The sequence below is a fragment of the Thalassophryne amazonica genome, chromosome 14, assembly GCF_902500255.1.
Source record: "Thalassophryne amazonica chromosome 14, fThaAma1.1, whole genome shotgun sequence".
In the NCBI taxonomy this organism is placed as follows: domain Eukaryota; kingdom Metazoa; phylum Chordata; class Actinopteri; order Batrachoidiformes; family Batrachoididae; genus Thalassophryne; species Thalassophryne amazonica.
This window is the reverse complement of record NC_047116.1, coordinates 37938497-37963619: the sequence shown is the minus strand read 5'-3', so window position 1 is coordinate 37963619 and position 25123 is coordinate 37938497. Positions and strand designations below refer to the sequence as shown.

The 25123-nt window shown below is 40.6% G+C and overlaps 2 protein-coding genes and 1 long non-coding RNA gene across 3 annotated transcripts in view; 2 read left to right on the top strand and 1 right to left on the bottom strand.

Moving 5' to 3' along the window:
• The first annotated feature begins 1015 nt into the window (after positions 1–1015).
• On the top strand, positions 1016–8805 carry LOC117524973 (myosin light chain 1, skeletal muscle isoform). The gene is made up of 6 exons (XM_034186781.1): positions 1016–1231; positions 1839–1866; positions 6422–6565; positions 6793–6966; positions 7044–7121; positions 8417–8805. Exons 1-6 carry the CDS (start codon positions 1094–1096, stop codon positions 8443–8445), a joined length of 591 nt encoding a protein of 196 aa, XP_034042672.1. The 5' UTR covers positions 1016–1093; the 3' UTR covers positions 8446–8805.
• Positions 8806–12931: 4126 nt separating this feature from the next.
• LOC117524049 lies at positions 12932–23448 on the top strand. The gene is made up of 3 exons (XR_004564689.1): positions 12932–13374; positions 13970–13976; positions 23437–23448. It is a non-coding gene; the product is annotated as an uncharacterized LOC117524049 (long non-coding RNA).
• Positions 13812–25123, bottom strand: part of map2 (microtubule-associated protein 2) — a 235391-nt gene continuing 224079 nt past the window's right edge. The window contains exons 17-18 of the mRNA XM_034185765.1: positions 17666–17778; positions 13812–14284 (exon numbers count right to left, since the gene is read on the bottom strand). Coding sequence (XP_034041656.1) covers positions 14063–14284; positions 17666–17778 — 335 coding nt within the window. The 3' untranslated portion in view covers positions 13812–14062. The remainder of the gene's footprint in view (positions 14285–17665; positions 17779–25123) is intronic.

The following is a 25123-nucleotide window of genomic DNA, read 5'->3' as shown; positions in this document are numbered from 1 at the left end:
AAAGACCCAGAATTTAGATAAAGTTGAGGCCGCGTCCCGCTCCGTTTACTAATAAAATTAATTAAAAGAGTAAAAAGCATAGAACTATACTATGCCAGTATGCTAGTCATACAAAAGGGAAGCTAAGTGCATCTTAAGCCTGGACTTGAAAGTCTCTATCTGACTGTTTTATTGATGCAGGGAGATCATTGCACAGAACAGGGACACGATAAGAGAAAGCTCTCAAAATTTTACACCAGATGTCCCTCCTGACACAACTCCATATTACATGGAGACTGGGCATGGTTGGGCTTGAATGGGGAACCTTCTTTTTTGGAAGAAAGTCTACTGACCACCAGGCCATTCTCTTGTAATGATAAATGTTTATTATAAATCCACTGGGTCGGAAATTAGAAAAGGTGGATATTTACGGTTGCGCTTTGATATGAAAAGCTCTAAAAGCGACCCCCTCGCTCTCTTTTAAGTCATGTCTTGCTGATGAAATGCCCTTAAGTGACCTTTAACCCCAATTCTGAAAATGTTAGAACCAACATTTTTTTTTTTTTTTTTAACAGCGCCTACTGAAGTTATCCTGAGTTCTCTCAGAAAACGCGCGCATACATTCACAAACCTTTAACCATACACTCTAAATTACTGAGTCATACTAGTCTGAACGTGATATGCAACACACGGAAAACACTCCTGTCTCCTTCACCGTGGACGTGAAATAGCGCGAAGGCGCAAAATTTTTACACCCGAAGTTTGTGTGGCTGTGCGTAAACGGTGCGCATCGCCGTGCGTAAAAGTGGAGCCTTGTGGCCTCACGTGACCTTTCGCACCGTTTCGATGTTGTTCTTCTTCATTAGAAATAAATGTCTTAAATAAACACGTGCAGACTCGCATGCGCTTCTACCATGCTGAGAGAGAACACCCCCCGCCCCGCACGCGCACCCCTACCACCCGCTGTCCAATCCTTTCACGGAGTCGTCGTGGACGTGGTTCAAGAGTCAAAATAGCCTCATATATATACGGCCGGACGCTGATTTCTTGCTCCGAGTCTCCTCCACTCTGTGCTGCACTCCTTGTGTTGTCACCCGAACCGGGAACCGCTGAAATGGCACCCAAGAAGGACCCTAAAGCTCCGGCCAAGAAGGCTGAACCCGCACCAGCGGCTGCGCCTGCGCCTGCGCCCGCGCCTGAACCCGCGCCCGCCGCACCCGCTGCACCCGCCGTGAACCTGGCGTCTGTCAAGGTACAAACGAACGAACGAACGAATGAATGAATGAATGACTGTTTATGACGGGGTCATAAGGGTACACCCCTTGATGGGGGAATGGAGATGATGATGAGGATGATGATGATGATGAGGATGATAGCAGCACCTCAGGCTTATATTCTTTAAAATACTATATGAACACACGCCCGTGCAAAAGTGGATTTTACTTTAATGCTGATTAAAGTATAAATTTCGACCAGATCTCAAGATATGTTATTACGGGAATGGTTGTTGCTGCTGGAGGAACTCTAAACAATGAGGACCTAGAACCATGGATAGCTCACCCAGGGCCTAAACCACGCCCCCTGCCAGTCTGGATTGGACTACCGAGTTCTGAAGGGGAAGCAAAGTGACACCAAATGTGGAGATGTTAATGGAGCTAAAGATGGACCTCAGTATTGGGTACCACTAAACTAATATGGGCAAAGAGGGACTAGTTTAAACTCGATTTCAAACCAATTGGTTAATCTGGATTAAAGTAAAAATCTGTGTGCTGTTAAAAAAATGATTATAAGCCATATTTTATTATATTTTGTATTTATTTTTGCTGAGCTCACATGGCTTTTTTGTGTCGGTTCTGTAGATTGAATTCAACGCAGATCAAATTGAAGGTAAGTAATTTATGACACTAAAACAGAAAATTGAGCAAAGATGTATAATCTGTAAAAGTGGGGATTTGATTTTTTTTTCATTAATACATTCATAAAAATGAGAATTTTCAAATATTGATTTTAAAAACAGAGAAAAAAGAAAGAAACAGAAGTTTGTCTGTTGTATTAAAGTAGTGTTAACCTCTGTATTAACTGGATTTTGATGCTTTTTTCTTAGTCATTAAATGAAAAAACTTGACACTTCCAAATGTGCATTAAAAAACAGAAATTAAAGAGAATTTTGACCATTTTATTATAGTATATTAAAGAAAGTAACAGGCCTGATTGGTTTATAGGTTTACACACAAAACATGACCTCACAAAAACAAGACATCAATAATCAATAAATTGTGAGTTGATCAACATGTTATTAAACTGCGTGACTAATCACTCAAAAAACCTGTAAAGGGTATATATTTGTTTTGTTTAGTCATCCATGATTAGCTTTCTAACAGTTATTTGTGGGCAATTTATTTGCTGCATAAGTGGTTAAAACCACATGTAAGATTTTTATACTCCTATATTCCTATATAAATAATAATTCTGTATGAGAAGTCATAAAGCAATTCAGCAGGAACAGGCAGAAAAACATAAAAAAAATAATTTAAATCAACTTGGCACAGATCTTAAATTGTTCACAATAGACATTCTTTGGGAATATTAATGGATGAAATTTGATCATGGCTGTATGGAGGCATTCATCCACAAAGCAAATTGTAAGAAACAGTTTAAAATGGTCATAAAACAAAAGTCAGTCATTTGTAATAATCTTTTTAAGTAAAGAATTTTGATTACATTGAGTTTAATTTGAACATTTTTTGAAAATATGGAGGAACAAAGATCCCATCACATTGATCAAGAACATAAATTTTGTTCTAAAAACAAAACAATGAAATAAATATTCACCAACATGATTTAACATTGAATAACATTAAAGAATTACCTTTCACTCAACATGACCTCAGGTTTGACATAAAAAAAATTTGACCACCAAAAGACGCCTTCAGGCGTTGTTTAGGTTTAATTTTACCCCCAAGTGTTTCTTGTTTGTCCAGTTGCACTTTCAATGGCGCCCATGTGCTCAGTGCAAAGTGCACATACATCTGGAAATCTGCATGTTTTACTTTACACCAGCAAAGCCACATGACCATTTAATGCTGTAATCTGAGGCACACATCTGATGTACCCGTTTTATGGGTTCAGTTTGGTGTTTGTCACGGGTTGGACCAGCACAGCCAACATGTTCAGAGCTTGTTGATCGGCCATCTGTTGACGATAAGAAACTGTGTCAGTGGACTGGTGACGTCTGCATGCCTGATGGGCAAACTGGCTCATTAAAGGGGTTAGAGACACCTTTTACAGCAAATATGGGTGACGAGTCCAAAAAAAACAGATATTTAAAGTTTGCAGCCAAAAATACCTCTAAAACTCTAAGATGATCCAATGAAGAAGAAAAAGACATGTCTGTGTGCTTGTTGCTATAAATGCCCCTGCCCCTTTTACCTTCTGGAAGGGGCGTGTCTTGTAGAGCAGCTAGATGTATGCTTCCTTTACGTATGTCACAGAAGTCTGAAACGAGCTGTTTCCAGCCTAATTTTGACCAACTAAGGTTGTAGAAACATTGGACTTCGGTGATGTTCAACGCCAAACCTCGAATATATGTAAGTGTCTGGACAATCTGACACCTTTAAAGAGAGAAGTAAACAAAAACCAAACTGGTGTAGTGTTTGCTTGGAACACAAACCTGCATACTGTTGTTCTCTAATGACCCAGGACAGCACACCATTGGATCAGATTCACATTGTGGCCATAGGCTGCTTGTGCTGCAGTCAGCATTCCCTACTTTTACTCAGCTCGCACGCGAAAGCCTTGACTTTAAAAGGAAGGGGCTCATATTCTCAGCTATGTTTATCAATTCCAAGGCGGTCTTTTAAAAGAGCGCGTCGTCGTCTTGCTGAGAGACAGCGAAGGAAGGAGACAGCTGAGATGGAAATAGTTTAAGGTCAGCGACTGTCCATTCAACCCAGAATAACAGAGGCTGCAGAGGTGTTCTCGTCCTCGGCAGAGCTTCATGTGTCACTTTGCAGACGAGCTGCCTCCATCTGCTGGCAGTCAACAAAGCAGCTCCCACCATCCACCCCCCCCCCCCCAGGAAAATAGATTCATATTACAATTGTGCATGGAGACATTTAGTATAACAAAACTTTATAGCAGGAATTTTTAATACTGTAAGTCTGCAGGTTACTTTAAAACTAAGTGTTAACATTTATTTTTAATTACATTTTTAATCTCCTGGATACATTTCTGAAACAGGAGACTTAAAAAAAAAATGCAGCGTTAAGATCTTTAAAATCTTCATGTCAAACATCCCAAGGATGCTGCAGAAATATTAAAGATAGAAATGTACTTGTTTGGAAAAAATAAACATTTTTATGTAAAATTACATTCAAGAGATTTTAACTGAAACAACAAAAAAAGATCACTGTCACAACTAAAGGGACTCATTGTTGTATGGCTGGGGGGGGGGCCTGGCTGCCTTTTTGTTTCTGTCTTTTGGTTTTCCTTCCAGGTGGCTTGCATTTGGGACTGAGTGGCTGTGTTGCTGAGGTTATCAGGACCTCACCCTGATCACCTGCGGCTCGTCAGGACTCACAGCTGTGGTGCATCTATATGGATTGGAACATGGTGGCATTTAAGACTGGAGTATACAGTGTGTATTTGCCAGAGACTCGACCTTGTGACCAGACGGGTGAGATCGTCGTCTCGGGAGCCATCTCATCATCAGTGGATGCAGAGAACGTCCAGGGTTTGATGCACGGTCTGTGAAAGAGGAGGGGGTGAGGTCTCACGCTCGTCAGCACACTTCCTGAGGTACGTTAGATTTTGTGACTAACGTTTATACAGTCAGTAAATGTGGTGTCCCTCACACCTTATTATATTGAGCTGTACGTTAGTCATGTATCGGCTTCCACTGCAGTGGAGTTTTGTGAACTGGATGTTCCATGCCTGCAGGTTGGGAAGCTGATTAGTAATCAAGCCAGGAAGTGTTTGCTGTTTATGTACACCTTTGAGTGGTCTCTCTGTGTGTAGAGTGTGGACTCACATAATGGTTCCTTCTTTCACAGACTCGGTTTGTTGCGGCCACCTGGGGGGTGTCGGCGGGGTCCTTGGGTCCGAACGGCTTCTGGCTTCGGACCATTAGCGCTGCTGGGAGCGCACCGTATCACCACCACGCCAGACCGCACACTCTTTTGTTGTTTTGTATCACATCACTGTTATGTATTAAATTCAGTTATCCTTTGTACCGTGCTCTGCTTATTTCATACTGGGTCCTTCAAACGCTGGTCGGTTCTCCGAGCTGCGTCCGACACATAACACTCATCATCGGTTTCTGCAATCTTAATTACTGCTGTAATTCTGCAGTGTATTTTTTTGGAGTACACATATATCTATAGCACTGAACAAAAAAGTGAGTATTTTTGCACAGTACATTTAAATTGGTCTCCTGTAAATGCAACGTTATTTTAAAATGTCATACAAATTACAGCAACAAATTCAAAAAGCATTATATTAGGAAATAAAAAAAAAATCATAAAATAAATGAATAATGTAATTAAATAAATTATAAAAATATGAAATAATGAAATAATAAAAAATAGGCAGCATGGTTGTTTAGTGGTTAGCACTGTTGCCTCACAGCGAGAAGGTCATGGGTTCAATTCTCTGTGGCCTTTCTGTGTGGAGTTTGTATGTTCTCCCCGTGTTTGCGTGGTTTTCCTTCCACATCCAAAGACATGCGGGTTAGGCGGATTGGACTCTTTAAATTGTCTGTAGGTGTGCGAGTGGGTGTGAATGTGTTTGTTTGTGGCCCTGCGACAGATTGCCGTCCTGTCTTGGATGTACCCTGCCTCGCGCTCTATGTCTGCTGGGATAGGCCCCAGCTCCCGCGACCCTTGATTGGACAAAGAGGTTGAAGATGAGTGAGTGTATAATAAAAAAAACATTTATCTTTTAAGGAATGTAATATTAAAATAAATAAGAAAGTAGTAAAAATATACAGAAAAAATATCCAACTGTAATCTTTCAATGAAAATGTAAGAAATATGTAAATAATAAATACGACATACAAAAACGACCAATAAATAATAAACATATTAAACTCATGCACTCTCTCCATATATATATATATATATATATATATATATATATATATATATATATATATATATATGTGTGTGTGTGTATAATTTAAAAAATTAATAATAAATGGATCATATAAAATGGAACTGATGTTTTGAAAGGAAAATAATAAATTATCATTAATAAATTAATTTAAAAATAATACAAAATAAAACATAAATTGACAGACAGAAAAGTGTTATAAACTTGCTTTTGAGAGCACCTCTGACATACATACATACATATATACACACACACACACACACACACACACACACACACACACTAATAGGATAAATTCAGGGATTATGCTCCTCTCTCTCTCTCTCTGCTCCAGACTACAGGGAGGCATTTGGCCTTTTCGACAGGGTGGGTGACAACAAGGTGGCTTACAACCAGATCGCTGACATCATGCGCGCTTTGGGACAGAACCCCACCAACAAGGAGGTGAACAAAATCCTGGGAAACCCCTCTGCTGAAGGTAGGATTATATTAATGGCCTAATCGTTATACCATTGGACGATAACATACAGAAACACCGCATGTATGCAAAAGTATGTACAGGACTCAAGCACGTTTTATTCAACTTGAGGTTTAAAGGTTGTGACCACAGCGATAAAACTATACATTCAAAACATCACTGAAACGCTCTCGTGTTGATCGTACAAGTAATAATGTTGTAGATGATTTGGTTTTCCTTATGTGTAGAAATGGCTAACAAGAGAGTAGAGTTCGAGGGCTTCCTGCCAATGCTCCAGACCGTCGTTAACAGCCCAAACAAGGCCGGGTACGAAGACTACGTTGAGGGTCTGCGTGTCTTCGACAAGGAGGGCAACGGCACAGTGATGGGTGCTGAGCTGCGTATCGTCCTGTCAACACTGGGTGAGTCAGGCCACCAGTGTGTCTGCGTGTATTTATGTGTGGCTGTGTTGCTGATCTTCCTCTGTCTCCCCCTACAGGAGAGAAGATGAATGAGGCCGAGATTGATGCTCTCATGCAGGGACAGGAAGATGAGAATGGCTGTGTCAACTATGAGGGTAAGCTACAAGCACAAATGGATCACATTCTACATTTAAGTGCACATTAATAATCATTCACAAAGCTAAATTTGGACAACTATTATGCTCTAAATCTAAACATTGCAAGTGATTTTTATCTGTAAAAATACGTCATACTCCACCTGTCCTTCCAAGCATGCTTCAATGGATGTTATGCTACACTTCAGCCTTAATAATGGTCAAATATTGTGTCAAATTATTTACTTTCAAAAACTAAGTTTATCCAAGTTTACAAGTTGCATACTTCTTCTAATCTAAAAGTATACAAGTATACCTTCAGTTTACTTGTGCACTTATACTTGATAGATAATACTTAAAGCATCTGTCAGTTATATTGACAAGTGTACAGAAATGTTTCGTATACGTTCAAGTATCAGAAAGTTACAGTTTACATCTCTGGTTTAGCATATTTGTGTGCAAAAACTGTGTTATTTTTACTGGCATCCACACCTGTTCCTAATCCAAGGTCAACCTGGCATCCACTAGCATCCAGCAGATGGCAAACATGTCTATGGGATAATACACAGGCAAAACAAAATTATTCACCAGATTTTATTCAGTGTAGCCTTGTTATAAACCAGCCAAGCGGCTGAGTGCTCTTGTTTCCAGTGTAGACGGTTCCAGGATATATTCCATTATATCCATGTAATGTGGTTTTGCTTCAGGAAGGGCATTCGGTGTAAAAACTGTGCCAAATCAACATGCAGACCTTGGATCTGCTATGGAGACCCCGAGTGAAACATAAGGAAAAGCTGAAGGGACATACTATTTCATTTTCATTTTATTTTATTTGTATAGCACCAAATCACAACAAAGCTGCCTCAAGGTGCTTCACACAAGTAAGGTCTGACCTTACCCACCCCCAGAGCAAGCACACAGGCGACAGTGGTAAGAAAAAACTTCCTCTGATGATATTGAGGAAGAAAGCTCAAGCAGACCAGAGTCAAAGGGGTGACCTACTGCTTAGGCCATTCTAACAATAACAAGGTTTTGCAAAGTTTTACAAAGCTGAAGAAACAAAACAGGAAATCAAACCAGGAAATAGTACAAGTCGTTTTAGTGTTACAAATTGACATTTCCTGTTGCTTGACAAGAAAATGTCATTTTCTATGTGTTTGTTCTGTGATATTCAAATTAAGGTTCTGAAGTGTGTAAGCATCCAGATCTGTCGAAATGCTTTACTGACTTCATTTGTCTAAACCGCTTGTTTTTCCTCACTTAATTTCTCTCTTTCTCTCTTTGTTCACACATTCTGCCCCGACTGTCATCTGCAGCCTTTGTCAAGCACATCATGTCTGTTTAAGGACCCTGCCACTGCAGTGGTGAACATTGCATATGCGCAGACCCCATGGTGTCGAGACATCCACTCGCTGTTTCCAACACCATCTGAGGAAACAGGGGAACAAAGGACTATGAGATATTTCTTAACCCTTCTTTGGTTGTTTTTTTTTTCTTTTTTGTCCAACTGGTGCTTCTCCCACCCTCTCTTCCTCCTTCTCCCCTTCCAACCATTTTGGACACCTTCCTTATTTCCCACAAGATGTTTCCTTGATCTGCTTCACCTAAGTCGCCCTGTCTCGGTGGGGTTTTTGTCTCCACTGGTTTTCAGAGGAACAGAACGAGGGAAGGTGGAACGATGGCATCCATCATCTCCCGTCACTTACTGTCTGCCTGACTCATCTAGTGGAACTGACTGGTTTCGGCCCAGGACTGGCCATAATATGAATCCACTCCTAACCCAACACTGCCCCGAATCTTAACTTATTGTACTCTCTCCTCTGCCATTTCACAATAAACTTTCCATAAACTCCCATTTTATTCATGATTTCTTTTTTCAAACAAGCAAAGTAGGCCCTTGTGAATGTACAGACCCTGAGCTGACTGTGGGCTGTAGGATGAAATTCAAAAACAGTGTGATCCTGGTTCATTGCCTTGTGATTTAATGTTTCAACAACAAATCAACAGGAACATTTCAAAACATTTGTTTTGATTCGTTGGTGACATACGTAGGCCCAGACTACATCTCATGCTCATGCTAGCTCACTACAGTATATACAGTAGTGTTCAGAATAATAGTAGTGCTATGTGACTAAAAAGATTAATCCAGGTTTTGAGTATATTTCTTATTGTTACATGGGAAACAAGGTACCAGTAGATTCTGTAGCATCTCACAAATCCAACAAGACCAAGCATTAATGATATGCACACTCTTAAGGCTATGAAGTTGGGCTATTAGTAAAAAAAAGTAGAAAAGGGGGTGTTCACAATAATAGTAGTGTGGCATTCAGTCAGTGAGTTTGTCAATTTTGTGGAACAAACAGGTGTGAATCAGGTGTCCCCTATTTAAGGATGAAGCCAGCACCTGTTGAACATGCTTTTCTCTTTGAAAGCCTGAGGAAAATGGGACGTTCAAGACACTGTTCAGAAGAACAGCATAGTTTGATTAAAAAGTTGATTGGAGAGGGGAAAACTTATACGCAGGTGCAAAAAATTATAGGCTGTTCATCTACAATGATCTCCAATGCTTTAAAGTGGACAAAAAAAACAGAGACGCGTGGAAGAAAACGGAAAACAACCATCAAAATGGATAGACGAATAACCAGAATGGCAAAGGCTCACCCACTGATCAGCTCCAGGATGATCAAAGACAGTCTGGAGTTACCTGTAAGTGCTGTGACAGTTAGAAGACGCCCGTGTGAAGCTAATTTATGTGCAAGAATCCCCCGCAAAGTCACTCTGTTAAATAAAAGACGTGCAGAAGAGGTTACAATTTGCCAAAGAACACATCAACTGGCCTAAAGAGAAATGGAGGAATATTTTGTGGACTGATGAGAGTAAAATTTTTCTTTTTGGGTCCAAGGGCCGTAGACAGTTTGTGAGACGACCCCCAAACTCTGAATTCAAGCCACAGTTCACAGTGAAGACAGTGAAGCATGGTGGTGCAAGCATCATGATATGGGCATGTTTCTCCTACTATGGTGTTGGGCCTATATATCGCATACCAGGTATCATGGATCAGTTTGGATATGTCAAAATACTTGACATACAAAATCTTGGTTCCAAACCAACAACATTAATGTTTTGGAGTGGCCTGCCCAATCCCCGGACCTAAATCCAATTGAGAACTTGTGGGGTGACATCAAAAAAGCTGTTTCTGAAGCAAAACCAAGAATTGTGGAATGTTGTTAAAGAATCTTGGAGTGGAATAACAGCTGAAAGGTGCCACAAGTTGTTTGACTCCATGCCTCGCAGATGTGAAGAAATCATGAAAAACTGTGGTTATACAACTAAATAATAGTTTAGTGATTCACAGGATTGCTAAAAAAGCAGTTTGAACATAATAGTTTTGAGTTTGTAGCGTCAACAGCAGATGCTACTATTATTGTGAACACCCCCTTTTCTACTTTTTTTTACTAATAGCCCAATTTCATAGCCTTAAGAGTGTGCATATCATGAATGCTTGGTCTTGTTGGATTTGTGAGAATCTACTGAATCTACTGGTACCTTGTTTCCCATGTAACAATAAGAAATATACTCAAAACCTGGATTAATCTTTTAGTCACATAGCACTACTATTATTCTGAACACTACTGTACATCAAATCAAGGGTCTTTGAAATTGCACAACTACATATCAGGGGCTGTTTTAAAAAAGTCTGCCATTGCAAAATGGAAATTTCTCCAGCATACTTGGGTATGCACATCTAAATAATCTGTTAACATCAAGGTCAAAGGACAGGCAAGATGGTGGTGGTGTAGTATGTCTGAAGTGTGTCCTTGCTACTGGTTTGCTTACTTCTACTACATTCAACAGTAAAGGTTGAGTAGTATGCACTAACCGATGTTAAATACATACTAAGTATTCCAGTATGAACCAGTTTAGCACAGCTCATGATGTCTTGGACTCCAGAAGAAAGATCGGAACAGGTTTTGAAATACTCCAGAGCAGTGTTTCATGTTAGCATCACTAATCTGTAAAAGAGATGAAAAGTTTGGGCCACATATTCTGTTGGTGAATACCAGGTTCAGTTTTTTTGTTGTTTATTTTATCTTGTATTTACCCATCTAGTGGGCACAACGATATGCCCTACAATTGGGCAATGCAGTCTCATTTGAGGGTGGGCAATAAAGGGTTAAAACATTACGTATGTGACGCAATAATGTTACATCCGGGGACAACCCTCGTCTGTCCCCATCAGACATGGCATTTTCTCTGAGTTTTTGGAAAAAGTACACAGCAAAAAAGTGAAAATGCAAAGAACAAGTGAAGATGCAGCAGAAAGTGAATGTGTTGTGGTTTGTTTATAACCCAGAGCTCAAACATGTCGCAGCAGTTGTGCAGGCGAGAGAACACAACTACTCTGTCAAGGTGTGTAGGATAACACTTACCGACACGACCTCTTCCATTTGCCTCGTCTTCCCTTCTCCACTGGGAACTGGGAAAAAAAATTGCAATTTTCGCGACTGCTTCAGTGATTGCAGCCAAAAACAAAACGGTACACAATTTTTCCATTAGAAGTGATGATGTGTTTGTGCAGGCTGTCCCCGGAGGTGGTTAAATCCCGCAATATCACACAGGGGTTCAAAAACAAGACTGCACTGCTCAATTGCTAGCTGTTACCTGGGTGGAGCACATCAATGAGCACACAGCATGAGTTTAGTGAGTTCTAACCACAGCTGTTTGTCATTTCTCACAATTTATCCAGGATCCATTCATCTTACATAACTGATGCTCGTGAAAGAAGGCGCTTCCACGAACCATCCAGCAGGTGGCAGTGTGCCTGTCTAATATTACGATTTGTCTAGCGCAAGAAAGTTCATTAGATGCAACAGGGTTTGATCTAATTATACTTCCTTTTAATTTTCTGAGTTAGAAGATGACATTGTTAATTGTTTTTGAGCCATTGTCTACCAAAGCTGGCTAGGATGGACTAATTCACTCACTCACCCACTCATCTACACTTTTGCTATCGAAGCTCTGCTGGTACAAGCATGGGGAAATAAAAGTCAGCCAGCTGAATAACAAGAGCAGTCCAACACCGATTTTTAGTCCTTTTTATTGTCATTAATTATCATAATTAGTATCATATCAACAAGAGGAAAAACTGCGTACATCTACTTTTAAATACATTTACAGATGCTGCGGGGTGGAGCGAGAGGAAGAGGCACACGAAGATGGGGAATGCAGAAAATACACACAAGCAAACAAACAGTCGCAGGTGAGGCAAGTATTGTTACTGGGAAGGAGGCAGATATACCACAAATGATGTCTGAAAAAGAAAACGTGATTACCAAAACACATTTCCAAACAGGCACCACCGGCTCTGTCGTTTTCTTTATAAAGTCCCCCCCCCCAACTTTCTTCTTGCACACATTCACACATCTTGAAAAAGCATGGGCTCTGCACCGCACGCATACACAGACACATTTTAGAGTAGCTGCATCTTTCACTGGAATTCAGGCCACAAACGTTCTTTATCATGAGTCAGACAACAGACAGTCCTGATGGGTGCAACATCCACCTACGGCAGGGGAGCAAAGGGTCGTCAGCCCCCGTGAAGACAAAATCCTCAACTTTTTAGGATGTGTGGAATGCAATTCAGCTCCGGCATTTAATATTGTTCTGACGTATAAATAGGCTTGAACTGAGAAAATACGAGTTTGTGACACTGGTCAACAGGACTGGGATACATTCCTTAGCAACACCAAATCAGTTGTCTGACACTTTCACATAGCATAACAATGTAAACAACTAATAACTACAAAACATGAACTTGTTTTGTTTTATTCAATAATTGAGGAAATAACTTACTAAAACCTTGTTTAAATTACAAAATAGCCTCTTTTAATATGAGAATCAATACATGCTTGTTATAACATGACCTAGATCTTGCAATATTGCAATTTACATGTATTATTTTATAGCCGTATCATTGTTTAAAGCTACAGTGTGCATGATTTAGTGTCATCTAGTGGTGAGATTGTAGATTGCGTTATGCCATTGCTGGTCATGATTTTGTTTTCCTTTGCTTCCCTTTTCTCCAATGACGATGGAGGTTCCTGTGTCCCTGCCTTCTCTTGTGATAAGCAATAGTATGTCATAGTAGCACGTAGGTGCCTTGTGGGCTCCTGTATCAATATGGTGGTGCAAAAAGGTTGCTGCCATGAGGTCGGTGGCTCCCACAGCGATATGGAGGCTTCACTCTGACCTGATGAAAACACAGTGATAAGATGTTGCAGGTAATATACACGACTGAACAAATGCTATATTCCATTTATGCTAACAAACGCCCCTAAATCCTACACACTGTAGCTTTAAGGTGATTTGAGGAGAAGTGGATGTCAAAAAATTTGTCTTTGTGTACATCTTTCTATATATACTTGTTAAATATATACTGGATGACAGGAAGAGCTTGCAGTAAGGGTGCTTGGTTGGTTCAGAGCGTTTGGCATCCATGCGCATTTACAGAGAAAGAAACAAAATGCACTGCATGGTGTGCCGTCCATGTCACTTCCTGTTTAAGTAGAAAAAAAAAGCCTTCCTTAAAACAATCACCAAAGCCAAAAATCAGGTTTGGTCCTTACTGTAGACCACCTCCTTCATACAAGACAATCTGGACAATCTGGATTTGAACCACTGAACTATTCTATGCAACATCATTCAAAAAGAGAGGCCATTACATTAGGAACTGGAAAGAGCACATTTGTGGGTTCAGAATAGGCAAAAAAGAGGACTCAAGTACAGCAGCTCCTCGTTTGAGTCTCTAGCTAGTGTTGGTGTTTCAGTGGTGGATCTTGGAATGAAGATGTTTTGAGACTGTGGTTAAGCAGAAGAGTAGTGATAATGGTTTGGCCGAGTAGGTATTTTTTTTTTTTTAGGGAGTATAAGGACCAGGTGACAGCAAACCAGAGATTCACTGTTCACAAACCCTGCTGGGCCAGAGCAGCAGTGACGTCTTCAGCCAGCGTGGCTAACTGCGGCGACTCCAATATGTTGAGGCTGCCCGAGGAGGACAGGTGGCTCTCCCGGTGGAATTGCGGAGATAACGAGCCTGACAGACCTGGTGACTGGACGACAATCTCAGCACCATGGTCCACTCGTGCCTTAGCTTGGTCCCGGAACGTCAGCCTGTGGCTCTCAATCTAACGGAAACATGAGAAGGTAGATGGTCAGATGTGACGCAACAATGGCCGTGTTTACATGGAGGTAGACTCAACCACTCTCCTGTTTGGATCACTACCCAGAGGCTGCAGCTGTGACTCCTGGCTTCTGAGGCACTTGGAGAATGACTGCACTCCAAACTTTATTGACTTTAGATTTGCTTTGACCATTTCATGACAGCGGTGTATACTGTACCTTATGGCTAACATCACTGGCAGTTAAAGGAGTACAACAAGTTTTTGAAAGACATATCCATTAAAACTAAGTTTTTAAATATAGCTAGGTTCACAGTGGTGCAGTACTAACAGTGTTCATCCCTTCCATTAAGAAGTCTCCCCAAGTTAAAGCCGGGAAGTCTGGAAAGGGTAAAACTTGTGATGTCCAGGATCCTGTGTGGTGACCCCCGAGTAAAAAGGAAGCAGTCAATTGAACCTATATACTGCAGCTGGTTTCATATATCCGAACCATGACACTGTTTTAGTTACAGTAGTGTTCAGAATAATAGTAGTGCTATGTGACTAAAAAGATTAATCCAGGTTTTGAGTATATTTCTTATTGTTACATGGGAAACAAGGTACCAGGAGATTCAGTAGATTCTCACAAATCCAACAAGACTAAGGATTCATGATATGCACACTCTTAAGGCTATGAAATTGGGCTATTAGGAAAGAAAGGTAGAAAAGGGAGTGTTCACAATAATAGTAGCATCTGCTGTTGACGCTACAAACTCAAAACTATTATGTTCAAACTGCTCTTTTAGCAATACTGTGAATCGCTAAAATAGTATTTAGTTGTATAACCACAGTTTTTCATGATTTCTTCACATCTGTGAGGCATTAATTTTGTTGGTTTGGAACTAAGATTTTGCTCATTTACTAGTGTGCTTGGGGTCATTGTCTTGTTGAAACACCCATTTCAAGGGCATGTCCTCATCAGCATAAGGCAACATGACCTTTTCAAGTATTTTGACATATCCAAACTGATCCATGATACCTGGTATGCGATATATAGGCCCAACACCACAGTAGGAGAAACATGCCCATATCATGATGCTTGCACCACCATGCTTCACTGTCTTCACTGTGAACTGTGGTTTTGAATTCAGAGTTTGGGGGTCGTCTCACAAACTGTCTGCGGCCCTTGGACCCAAAAAGAACAATTTTACTCTCATCAGTCCAAAAATATTCCTCCATTTCTCTTTAGGCCAGTTGATGTGTTCTTTGGCAAATTGTAACCTCTTCTGCACGTCTTTTATTTAACAGAGGGACTTTGTGGGGGATTCTTGCAAATAAATTAGCTTCACACAGGCGTCTTCTAACTGTCACAGCACTTACAGGTAACTCCAGACTGTCTTTGATCATCCTGGAGCTGATCAATGGGTGAGCCTTTGCCATTCTGGTTATTCTTCTATCCATTTTGATGGTTGTTTTCCATTTTCTTCGACACGTCTCTGGTTTTTTTGTCCACTTTAAAGCATTGGAGATCATTGTAGATGAACAGCCTATAATTTTTTGCACCTGCGTATAAGTTTTCCCCTCTCCAATAAACTTTTTAATCAAAGTTCTTCTGAACAATGTCTTGAACGTCCCATTTTCCTCAGGCTTTCAAAGAGAAAAGCATGTTCAACAGGTGCTGGCTTCATCCTTAAATAGGGGACACCTGATTCACCGCCTGTTTGTTCAACAAAATTGACGAACTCACTGACTGAATGCCACCTACTATTATTGTGAACACCCCCTTTTCTGCTTTTTTTTATTAATAGCCCAACTTCATAGCCTTAAGAGTGTGCATATCATGAATGCTTGGTCTTGTTGGATTTGTGAGAATCTACTGAATTTACTGGTACCTTGTTTCCCATGTAACAATAAGAAATATACTCAAAACCTGGATTAATCTTTTTAGTCACATAGCACTACTATTATTCTGAACACTACTGTACTTCATCATTGCTATAATAGTCATGGAGACACAAATCTTGCTGTGTAGATATTTTTTATTTTACAGGTACAGTAGTGTACTAAAGCCACTTTTCCACTACAAGCACCAGCACTACTTGGCTCTACTCGGTTTGGTTCCAAGCGCGAGCTTTTTCTACTGCAAATAGTACCTCTTCAACGTGGGCGGGGTCAGCAGAGCAAACTGCAGTGACGTAGTTTTATACGCGACACAAACATAAACAATGGCGAACTCCGTGTGTTTACTGCTGTGAGTTTTTAAGAGAAAGTTGCTGGCGGCGAGAAAAACACGCTTGAGACGTACAGAAGACTTTGGGAATTCATATGAAGATGAAGACAAGAAGGTACAAGCTGCTAGAGATGAAGAGACAAAGCATGACGGTAAGCTAATTGTTAGCTTCCTAAGTATCTCGTAAATAATAACTGTAGGCTCTCGCTATTAACTATTAAAATTGTGGCTGTCAAAATAAAGCGTTAATTTAGATTAATTACAATACCTATCAGGCCTTCAGCCACACTTTGCTCCATTTTGTTTTGATGTCAGTGACTTGGTCTGTAAATAAAGACGCGTTTCTGAGCAATAAACGTGTTAATGTCAATACTTTTTTTTTTTACCAAAGTAACTTGCTTTGATAACTTATTGTTAAATCTCAAATGTGGGACTTTGTGCATTTACTGACGTTCACGCACAAATGTTGATTCGGTTTTAATGACCGTTAATTAACGTCGTCACTGAACTTGAACAGGCTTAAAACACATTAAAAACGTTTCTTTTTCATCTGGATTTAAATGTTCAATGGATAAATTTAAAATATGAAATCTAATAAGATAATTATTAAAGGAGTCATATTGTGCAGAAAGAATCAGCCTCCAAACTCCCACAATTCTGTTTTTATAGACATTCTTTATAATATATCCTTTTATTGTCATTGTACACATAAATACAATGAAATCTGCCTGCATTTAACCCATCCAAATTACACTTAGACAGTTCTCCCAATTTAAGACCAATTTACAGCTTGTTTAATACCTTCTTGATATGTAACAAAAATAACCCTGATCCTTTTTTACCTGATTATTAAATGCCCCAAACACACACAGATCTGAGTTTTTTAAAATATACCTGCAATTAAATGATTCATTTAGATTAATCACAAACCCTGTAATCACATTATTTTTTTAATAACCTGACAGTACTAATTAAAATATGTATGCTGTGTGTGTTTCAGATGGTTTTCTCAGAGTCACCGCTGCAGAGGTTCATGCCACGGAATGGGACACCTTTGTCATCACCATGTTATACACCAGTTATGTTTCACTGTGATTTTTTTTTTTAACTAAGCAGCCTTTCAAAAACTTGATGTCTTCCCTTAAATGATGTTTTCAGAAACTAGAGCTGACACTCACCGTGATGTGGCCTCCACCAGGAATGTGGTGAGCATTATCCAGGGAACCCACCTTGGCTTGGGCTTTGTCTTTGAAGTCCAACTTCACACTCTCAATGCGAATATTACCTCCTCCTGAAAAAGAAGCATTGAAAACGTAAAATTTATGACAGCACGATGCATCGCTACCAAGCTTTTTAGTGAATTTTTTAAAAGTTTTTAGACCATGTGTCATGCCCCACTCAAAGGATGCACGGCAAAACAATGTAAAACACAAAATGTGACCAGCAGGTGGAGCTCATCATAGTGCTCCTGGACTTCAGTAAGATGCTTGATCATGTTAAATACAATGAAGATGATGGAAAGTAGACCAATTTGCACTGATTCGTGTTAAGAAATACACACAAGACTGCAAAAGTGACCAAGGAATCAATCCAATAGTTTCCTTTAGTCTTCAAGAGACTTTTGAACATTTATCCTAATATCATAAATAAGGATTTGCAGCTCCTCATTAAACCTGTGTTGCTGTTTTATGTTGAAAGCTTTTTTCTGTATAGAAGGTTTTGAGGCTACGAAAAACTTGTGTCTCGCCAGTCATCAATGTTAAGTCTTGTGAATTCCACCCAGTAGGGCCTAAATCATCAGAGGCCATGCTAGTATAAAAGCTAAAAGCAGTACTGGATTATTGGTACTCAACTGTTCCTGATCCCTTGGTGTGAAATAATGAAATGTTCCTGAGTGAGATAAAATGTTGTGGTGGTCCATTATTTACTAGTTACATGTTCACAGTAGATGTCTATCTGCCATTATCCCAACACAATAGAGAGAAATTAATTTGTGGACAAAGAAGAATAAAAGCAAAATAAAGTGTAGCACTCAGCAGCTGTATGGAGTTCTAAGAAATAATTTGCACAAACTCAACAGTTCTGCAGTGCCAAAGCAAAACACAAGGCTACGGCATTACTGTTTGGACTAAAAGCCAAAATTTGTGAACAGAAGTCAAGAACCACACAATTAGGGGATAAATATCTTGCCAATTGCAAATTAGTATTAATAATTACAGAGACTGCAAGTTTTGCTCTTTAACCCACTCACACAAATTGATCAAGTGACCCTGAGGATGAGCTTTTCTGACACTCTCATCTTAAGCTCCTCTCACAAGTGCAACAAATAGCCTGTGGCCAAATAATAATATACATCACAATCACTGAGCTTTGGAAATGTTTGAAAGATGTTGATAAGCCAAAAACAACTTGCACATTAACTCCTTAACACCTCTGTGGCTGTACACATGCAGGCAGAACACACGTTAAACATTTGTTCTTCATGACACAGATGTTCACGCATGACACATCTGGGGAGGGGAGGTGATGGTCTAGTGGTTAAGGCATTGAGCTTGAGACCAGAAGATCCTCGGTTCAAATCCCAGCCTGACTGGAAAATCACTAAGGGCCCTTGGGCAAGGTCTTTAATCCCCTGTTGCTCCCGGTGTGTAGTGAGCACCTTGTATGGCAGCACCCTCACATCGGGGTGAATGTGAGGCATTATTTGTGAAGCGCTTTGAGCGTCTGATACCGATGGAAAAGCGCTATATAAATGCAGTCCATTTACCATTTATGACACACTCACGTGACTCCAAATACTTGAGTCTGTAAGTCTGTTTAGTCTGCTTGAGGTTTTTTTCTATAATAATAAAAAAATGCCAGAGGGAGTTTTTTATGACCACTTTTGTCGTTGCTCTTGCTCAGGGGGTGGGTAAGGCTAGATTTTACCCTTGTGAAGTACCTTGAGGGTGACTTATGTTGTGATTTGCCTCTATATAAATTGAACCAAATTAGCGAGCACAACCTTTGAAATATGCAAATCACAAAAAACACTTATTCCCTAAAGAATTCAGTTGAAGAGTTGAAAATTAATCTGTCACTGAGATCCTGAAGTGGAGCATCCAACAGAAAGAAAGAAAGGATGAAAGAAAGAAGAAGCCCTATAGCTCTGCCAGTTCTCACAGCGTACATGCGACCTGAGTTTGTCTCCTTGGCATGACTAGGACAACAACAACAAAGTGTTTCACTGTTCACACCCACTTCACCTGCTGCAAAAGGCAAACTGTCTTCATAATGTGTACGAGCAAAGATCGGGGTGTGCATGAGAAGGGTTTTGTGTGTGTGTGTGTGTGTGTGCACAAAGTACAGAGGCTATGGCCATTGAAGTAAGTATGTGGTTGTTCTGAAGTACACTCAACAAAAATATAAACGCAACACTTTTGGTTTTGCTCACATTTTGTATGATGAACTCAAAGATCTAAAACTTTTTCCACATACACAATATCACCATTTCCCTCAAATATTGTTCACAAACCAGTCTAAATCTGTGATAGTGAGCACTTCTCCTTTGCTGAGATAATCCATCCCACCTCACAGGTGTGCCATATCAAGATGCTAATTAGACACCATGATTAGTGCACAGGTGTGCCTTAGACTGCCCACAATAAAAGGCCACTCTGAAAGGTGCAGTTTTGTTTTATTGGGGGGGGGGATACCAGTCAGTATCTGGTGTGACCACCATTTGCTTCATGCAGTGCAACACATCTCCTTCGCATAGAGTTGATCAGGTTGTCAATTGTGGCCTGTGGAATGTTGGTCCACTCCTCTTCAATGGCTGTGCAAAGTTGCTGGATATTGGCAGGAACTGGTACACGCTGTCGTATACGCCGGTCCAGAGCATCTCAAACATGCTCAATGGGTGACATGTCCGGTGAGTATGCCGGCCATGCAAGAACTGGGACATTTTCAGCTTCCAAGAATTGTGTACAGATCCTTGCAACATGGGGCCGTGCATTATCCTGCTGCAACATGAGGTGATGTTCTTGGATGTATGGCACAACAATGGGCCTCAGGATCTCGTCACGGTATCTCTGTGCATTCAAAATGCCATCAATAAAATGCACCTGTGTTCTTTGTCCATAACACACGTCTGCCCATACCATAACCCCACCGCCACCATGGGCCACTCGATCCACAACACTGACATCAGAAAACCACTCACCCACACGACGCCACACACGCTGTCTGCCATCTGCCCTGAACAGTGTGAACTGGGATTCATCCGTGAAGAGAACACCTCTCCAACGTGCCAAACGCCAGCGAATGTGAGCATTTGCCCACTCAAGTCGGTTACGACGACGAACTGGAGTCAGGTCGAGACCCCGATGAGGACGACGAGCATGCAGATGAGCTTCCCTGAGATGGTTTCTGACAGTTTGCAGAAATTCTTTGGTTATGCAAACCGATTGTTTCAGCAGCTGTCCGAGTGGCTGGTCTCAGACGATCTTGGAGGTGAACATGCTGGATGTGGAGGTCCTGGGCTGGTGTGGTTACACGTGGTCTGCGGTTGTGAGGCTGGTTGGATGTACTACCAAATTCTCTGAAACGCCTTTGGAGATGGCTTATGGTAGAGAAATGAACATTCAATACATGAGCAACAGCTCTGGTTGACATTCCTGCTGTCAGCATGCCAATTGCACGCTCCCTCAAATCTTGCGACATCTGTGGCATTGCGCTGTGTGATAAAACTGCACCTTTCAAAGTGGCCTTTTATTGTGGGCAATCTAAGGCACACCTGTGCACTAATCATGGTGTCTAATCAGCATCTTGATATAGCACACCTGTGAGGTGGGATGGATTATCTCAGCAAAGGAGAAGTGTTCACTATCACAGATTTAGACTGGTTTGTGAACAATATTTGAGGGAAATGGTGATATTGTGTATGTGGAAAAAGTTTTAGATCTTTGAGTTCATCTCATACAAAATGGGAGCAAAACCAAAAGTGTTGCGTTTATATTTTGTTGAGTATACTTATGCAAAGAAAAAACTAAAAGTGGACAAAACCAACAGAAAAACTATATCACATTTGTTATCACAAGTACTCCAAAACCGCAATCACGTGTGTTATCTATGACATTTTTGTTGCAAGTGTGAGAGTAACCACCCTGGCCTGAGTATCACTACATCTTGGAAATTTCTCCACATTGAGTCTTAAAAGTTACCTGGCCGATGATGGATGTTGTCTAGTGAGCCACACTTGGAGGTCACGTGGCTCAAGTCAATCTTCTTGTTTTGTATCTGCACCTGGAAGATGTAAAGTCAAAAGATGCTCATGTCAGGGGTTACTTGTTCACAAAGGGGTCATGAAAGCCTGACTGCCTGTCATGACGCACACATACGGAATCCGAGAAGATAAAAATACCTTTCCTCTTCTGAAGAGGACGGCTAACATCCTCAGCAATAATGCTGCTTGAACAAAACAGGAGGATTTTGAGGCAATAACTGTGAGTGAAAGGCTGCAGTAATAATGTACGTACATGCTGATGCAGCAACAGCTAACTGCACGTAATTAAGAGAAAAGATGTGAGAATGCCACCACCAGCAACTATTAAATAACAGTGCTCATGTTCTGCTCTCTGGAGAACTGACGCAAAATCCAATACACACACTGCACATAACAGTTAATTGCTTCTGGCATGATACAGCACACACACCAAATCTGCCAAATATGCATCATCAAGGTAAAGATTCAATGCACATTTGAAGGTAGCCTCAGGTAGCGAGAGGGGAGTGCGCTTGGTGGTTCTGTAGATCTGAAGGGGAAGAAAGCAAAATCAACATAAGACATGTTTAGATGGTACTGGTTCTGCACAACAGTCATCCAAACTGTAGCTGCAAATTTTCTGCCACAATGTAAATTTCAGTAAAACTCCTGTGCAGTCGCACCCAATGGTGCATACACTGGAAGGACGGGCATAAAAGCATTTCTTGAGAGGAAAAGCAATGCACTGTCTGTGTTGTAACTCTCATGCATAGAAAGCAACAGCCCCCCTCCCCAAAAGAAGGTTCAAAGTCACGTTTTTGTGGATAAAAAGTGGAGAATTCCACCTGAAGCCTGACTTTTTCAGGCACTGTGATGTGTAAGGAGTGAAATGGTGACACAGCACAGCCTGGCTATAAAGTGTTAGACACAATAGACCACTCAGAGAAATCACTCGTGGTCAGTGATCACTTGTCAAAGTTATAGATTCAGTGGATATGTCAAGTGGTTTCGTGTTCATTTTGTAAAAGGGGTTTTTGTTTTGAAACAGTCTGATAGAAACAGGTACAATAAGAGAGATAAAATGATGACCAACACAGGTCATGAGCTAACATCACAAACCACAGGCAGAAAAACATAAAAAAAATAATTAAATCAACTTGGCACAGATCTTAAATGTTCACAATAGACATTCTTTGGGAATATTAATGGATGAAATTGATCATGGCTGTATGGAGCATTCATCCACAAAGCAAATTGTAAGAAACAGTTTAAAATGGTCATAAAACAAAAGTCAGTCATTTGTAATAATCTTTTTAAGTAAAGAATTTTGATTACATTGAGTTTAATTTGAACATTTTTTGAAAATATGGAGGAACAAAGATCCCATCACATTGATCAAGAACATAAATTTTGTTCTAAAAACAAAAATGAAATAAATATTCACCAACATGATTTAACATTGAATAACATTAAAGAATTACCTTTCACTCAACATGACCTCAGGTTTGACATAAAAAAAATTTGACCACCAAAAGACGCCTTCAGGCGTTGTTTAGGTTTCATTTTACCCCCAAGTGTTTCTTGTTTGTCCAGTTGCACTTTCAATGGCGCCCATGTGCTCAGTGCAAAGTGCACATACATCTGGAAATCTGCATGTTTTACTTTACACCAGCAAAGCCACATGACCATTTAATGCTGTAATCTGAGGCACACATCTGATGTACCCGTTTTATGGGTTCAGTTTGGTGTTTGTCACGGGTTGGACCAGCACAGCCAACATGTTCAGAGCTTGTTGATCGGCCATCTGTTGACGATAAGAAACTGTGTCAGTGGACTGGTGACGTCTGCATGCCTGATGGGCAAACTGGCTCATTAAAGGGGTTAGAGACACCTTTTACAGCAAATATGGGTGACGAGTCCAAAAAAACAGATATTTAAAGTTTGCAGCCAAAAATACCTCTAAAACTCTAAGATGATCCAATGAAGAAGAAAAAGACATGTCTGTGTGCTTGTTGCTATAAATGCCCCTGCCCCTTTTACCTTCTGGAAGGGGCGTGTCTTGTAGAGCAGCTAGATGTATGCTTCCTTTACGTATGTCACAGAAGTCTGAAACGAGCTGTTTCCAGCCTAATTTTGACCAACTAAGGTTGTAGAAACGTTGGACTTCGGTGATGTTCAACGCCAAACCTCGAATATATGTAAGTGTCTGGACAATCTGACACCTTTAAAGAGAGAAGTAAACAAAAACCAAACTGGTGTAGTGTTTGCTTGGAACACAAACCTGCATACTGTTGTTCTCTAATGACCCAGGACAGCACACCATTGGATCAGATTCACATTGTGGCCATAGGCTGCTTGTGCTGCAGTCAGCATTCCCTACTTTTACTCAGCTCGCACGCGAAAGCCTTGACTTTAAAAGGAAGGGGCTCATATTCTCAGCTATGTTTATCAATTCCAAGGCGGTCTTTTAAAAGAGCGCGTCGTCGTCTTGCTGAGAGACAGCGAAGGAAGGAGACAGCTGAGATGGAAATAGTTTAAGGTCAGCGACTGTCCATTCAACCCAGAATAACAGAGGCTGCAGAGGTGTTCTCGTCCTCGGCAGAGCTTCATGTGTCACTTTGCAGACGAGCTGCCTCCATCTGCTGGCAGTCAACAAAGCAGCTCCCACCATCCACTCCCCCCCCCCCAGGAAAATAGATTCATATTACAATTGTGCATGGAGACATTTAGTATAACAAAACTTTATAGCAGGAATTTTTAATACTGTAAGTCTGCAGGTTACTTTAAAACTAAGTGTTAACATTTATTTTAATTACATTTTTAATCTCCTGGATACATTTCTGAAACAGGAGACTTAAAAAAAAAATGCAGCGTTAAGATCTTTAAAATCTTCATGTCAAACATCCCAAGGATGCTGCAGAAATATTAAAGATAGAAATGTACTTGTTTGGAAAAAATAAACATTTTTATGTAAAATTACATTCAAGAGATTTTAACTGAAACAACAAAAAAAGATCACTGTCACAACTAAAGGGACTCATTGTTGTATGGCTGGGGGGGGGGCCTGGCTGCCTTTTTGTTTCTGTCTTTTGGTTTTCCTTCCAGGTGGCTTGCATTTGGGACTGAGTGGCTGTGTTGCTGAGGTTATCAGGACCTCACCCTGATCACCTGCGGCTCGTCAGGACTCACAGCTGTGGTGCATCTATATGGATTGGAACATGGTGGCATTTAAGACTGGAGTATACAGTGTGTATTTGCCAGAGACTCGACCTTGTGACCAGACGGGTGAGATCGTCGTCTCGGGAGCCATCTCATCATCAGTGGATGCAGAGAACGTCCAGGGTTTGATGCACGGTCTGTGAAAGAGGAGGGGGTGAGGTCTCACGCTCGTCAG

What these genes read in the sequence shown, in the direction of transcription:
- LOC117524973 (XM_034186781.1), top strand. Translation starts at nt 1,094, where the DNA reads ATGGCACCCAAGAAGGACCCTAAAGCTCCGGCCAAGAAGGCTGAACCC. An exon ending in GGGAAACCCCTCTGCTGAAG is followed by an intron (nt 6,566 to 6,792) that starts GTAGGATTATAT and finishes CCTTATGTGTAG; the next exon opens with AAATGGCTAACAAGAGAGTA. An exon ending in TATCGTCCTGTCAACACTGG is followed by an intron (nt 6,967 to 7,043) that starts GTGAGTCAGGCC and finishes CTCCCCCTACAG; the next exon opens with GAGAGAAGATGAATGAGGCC.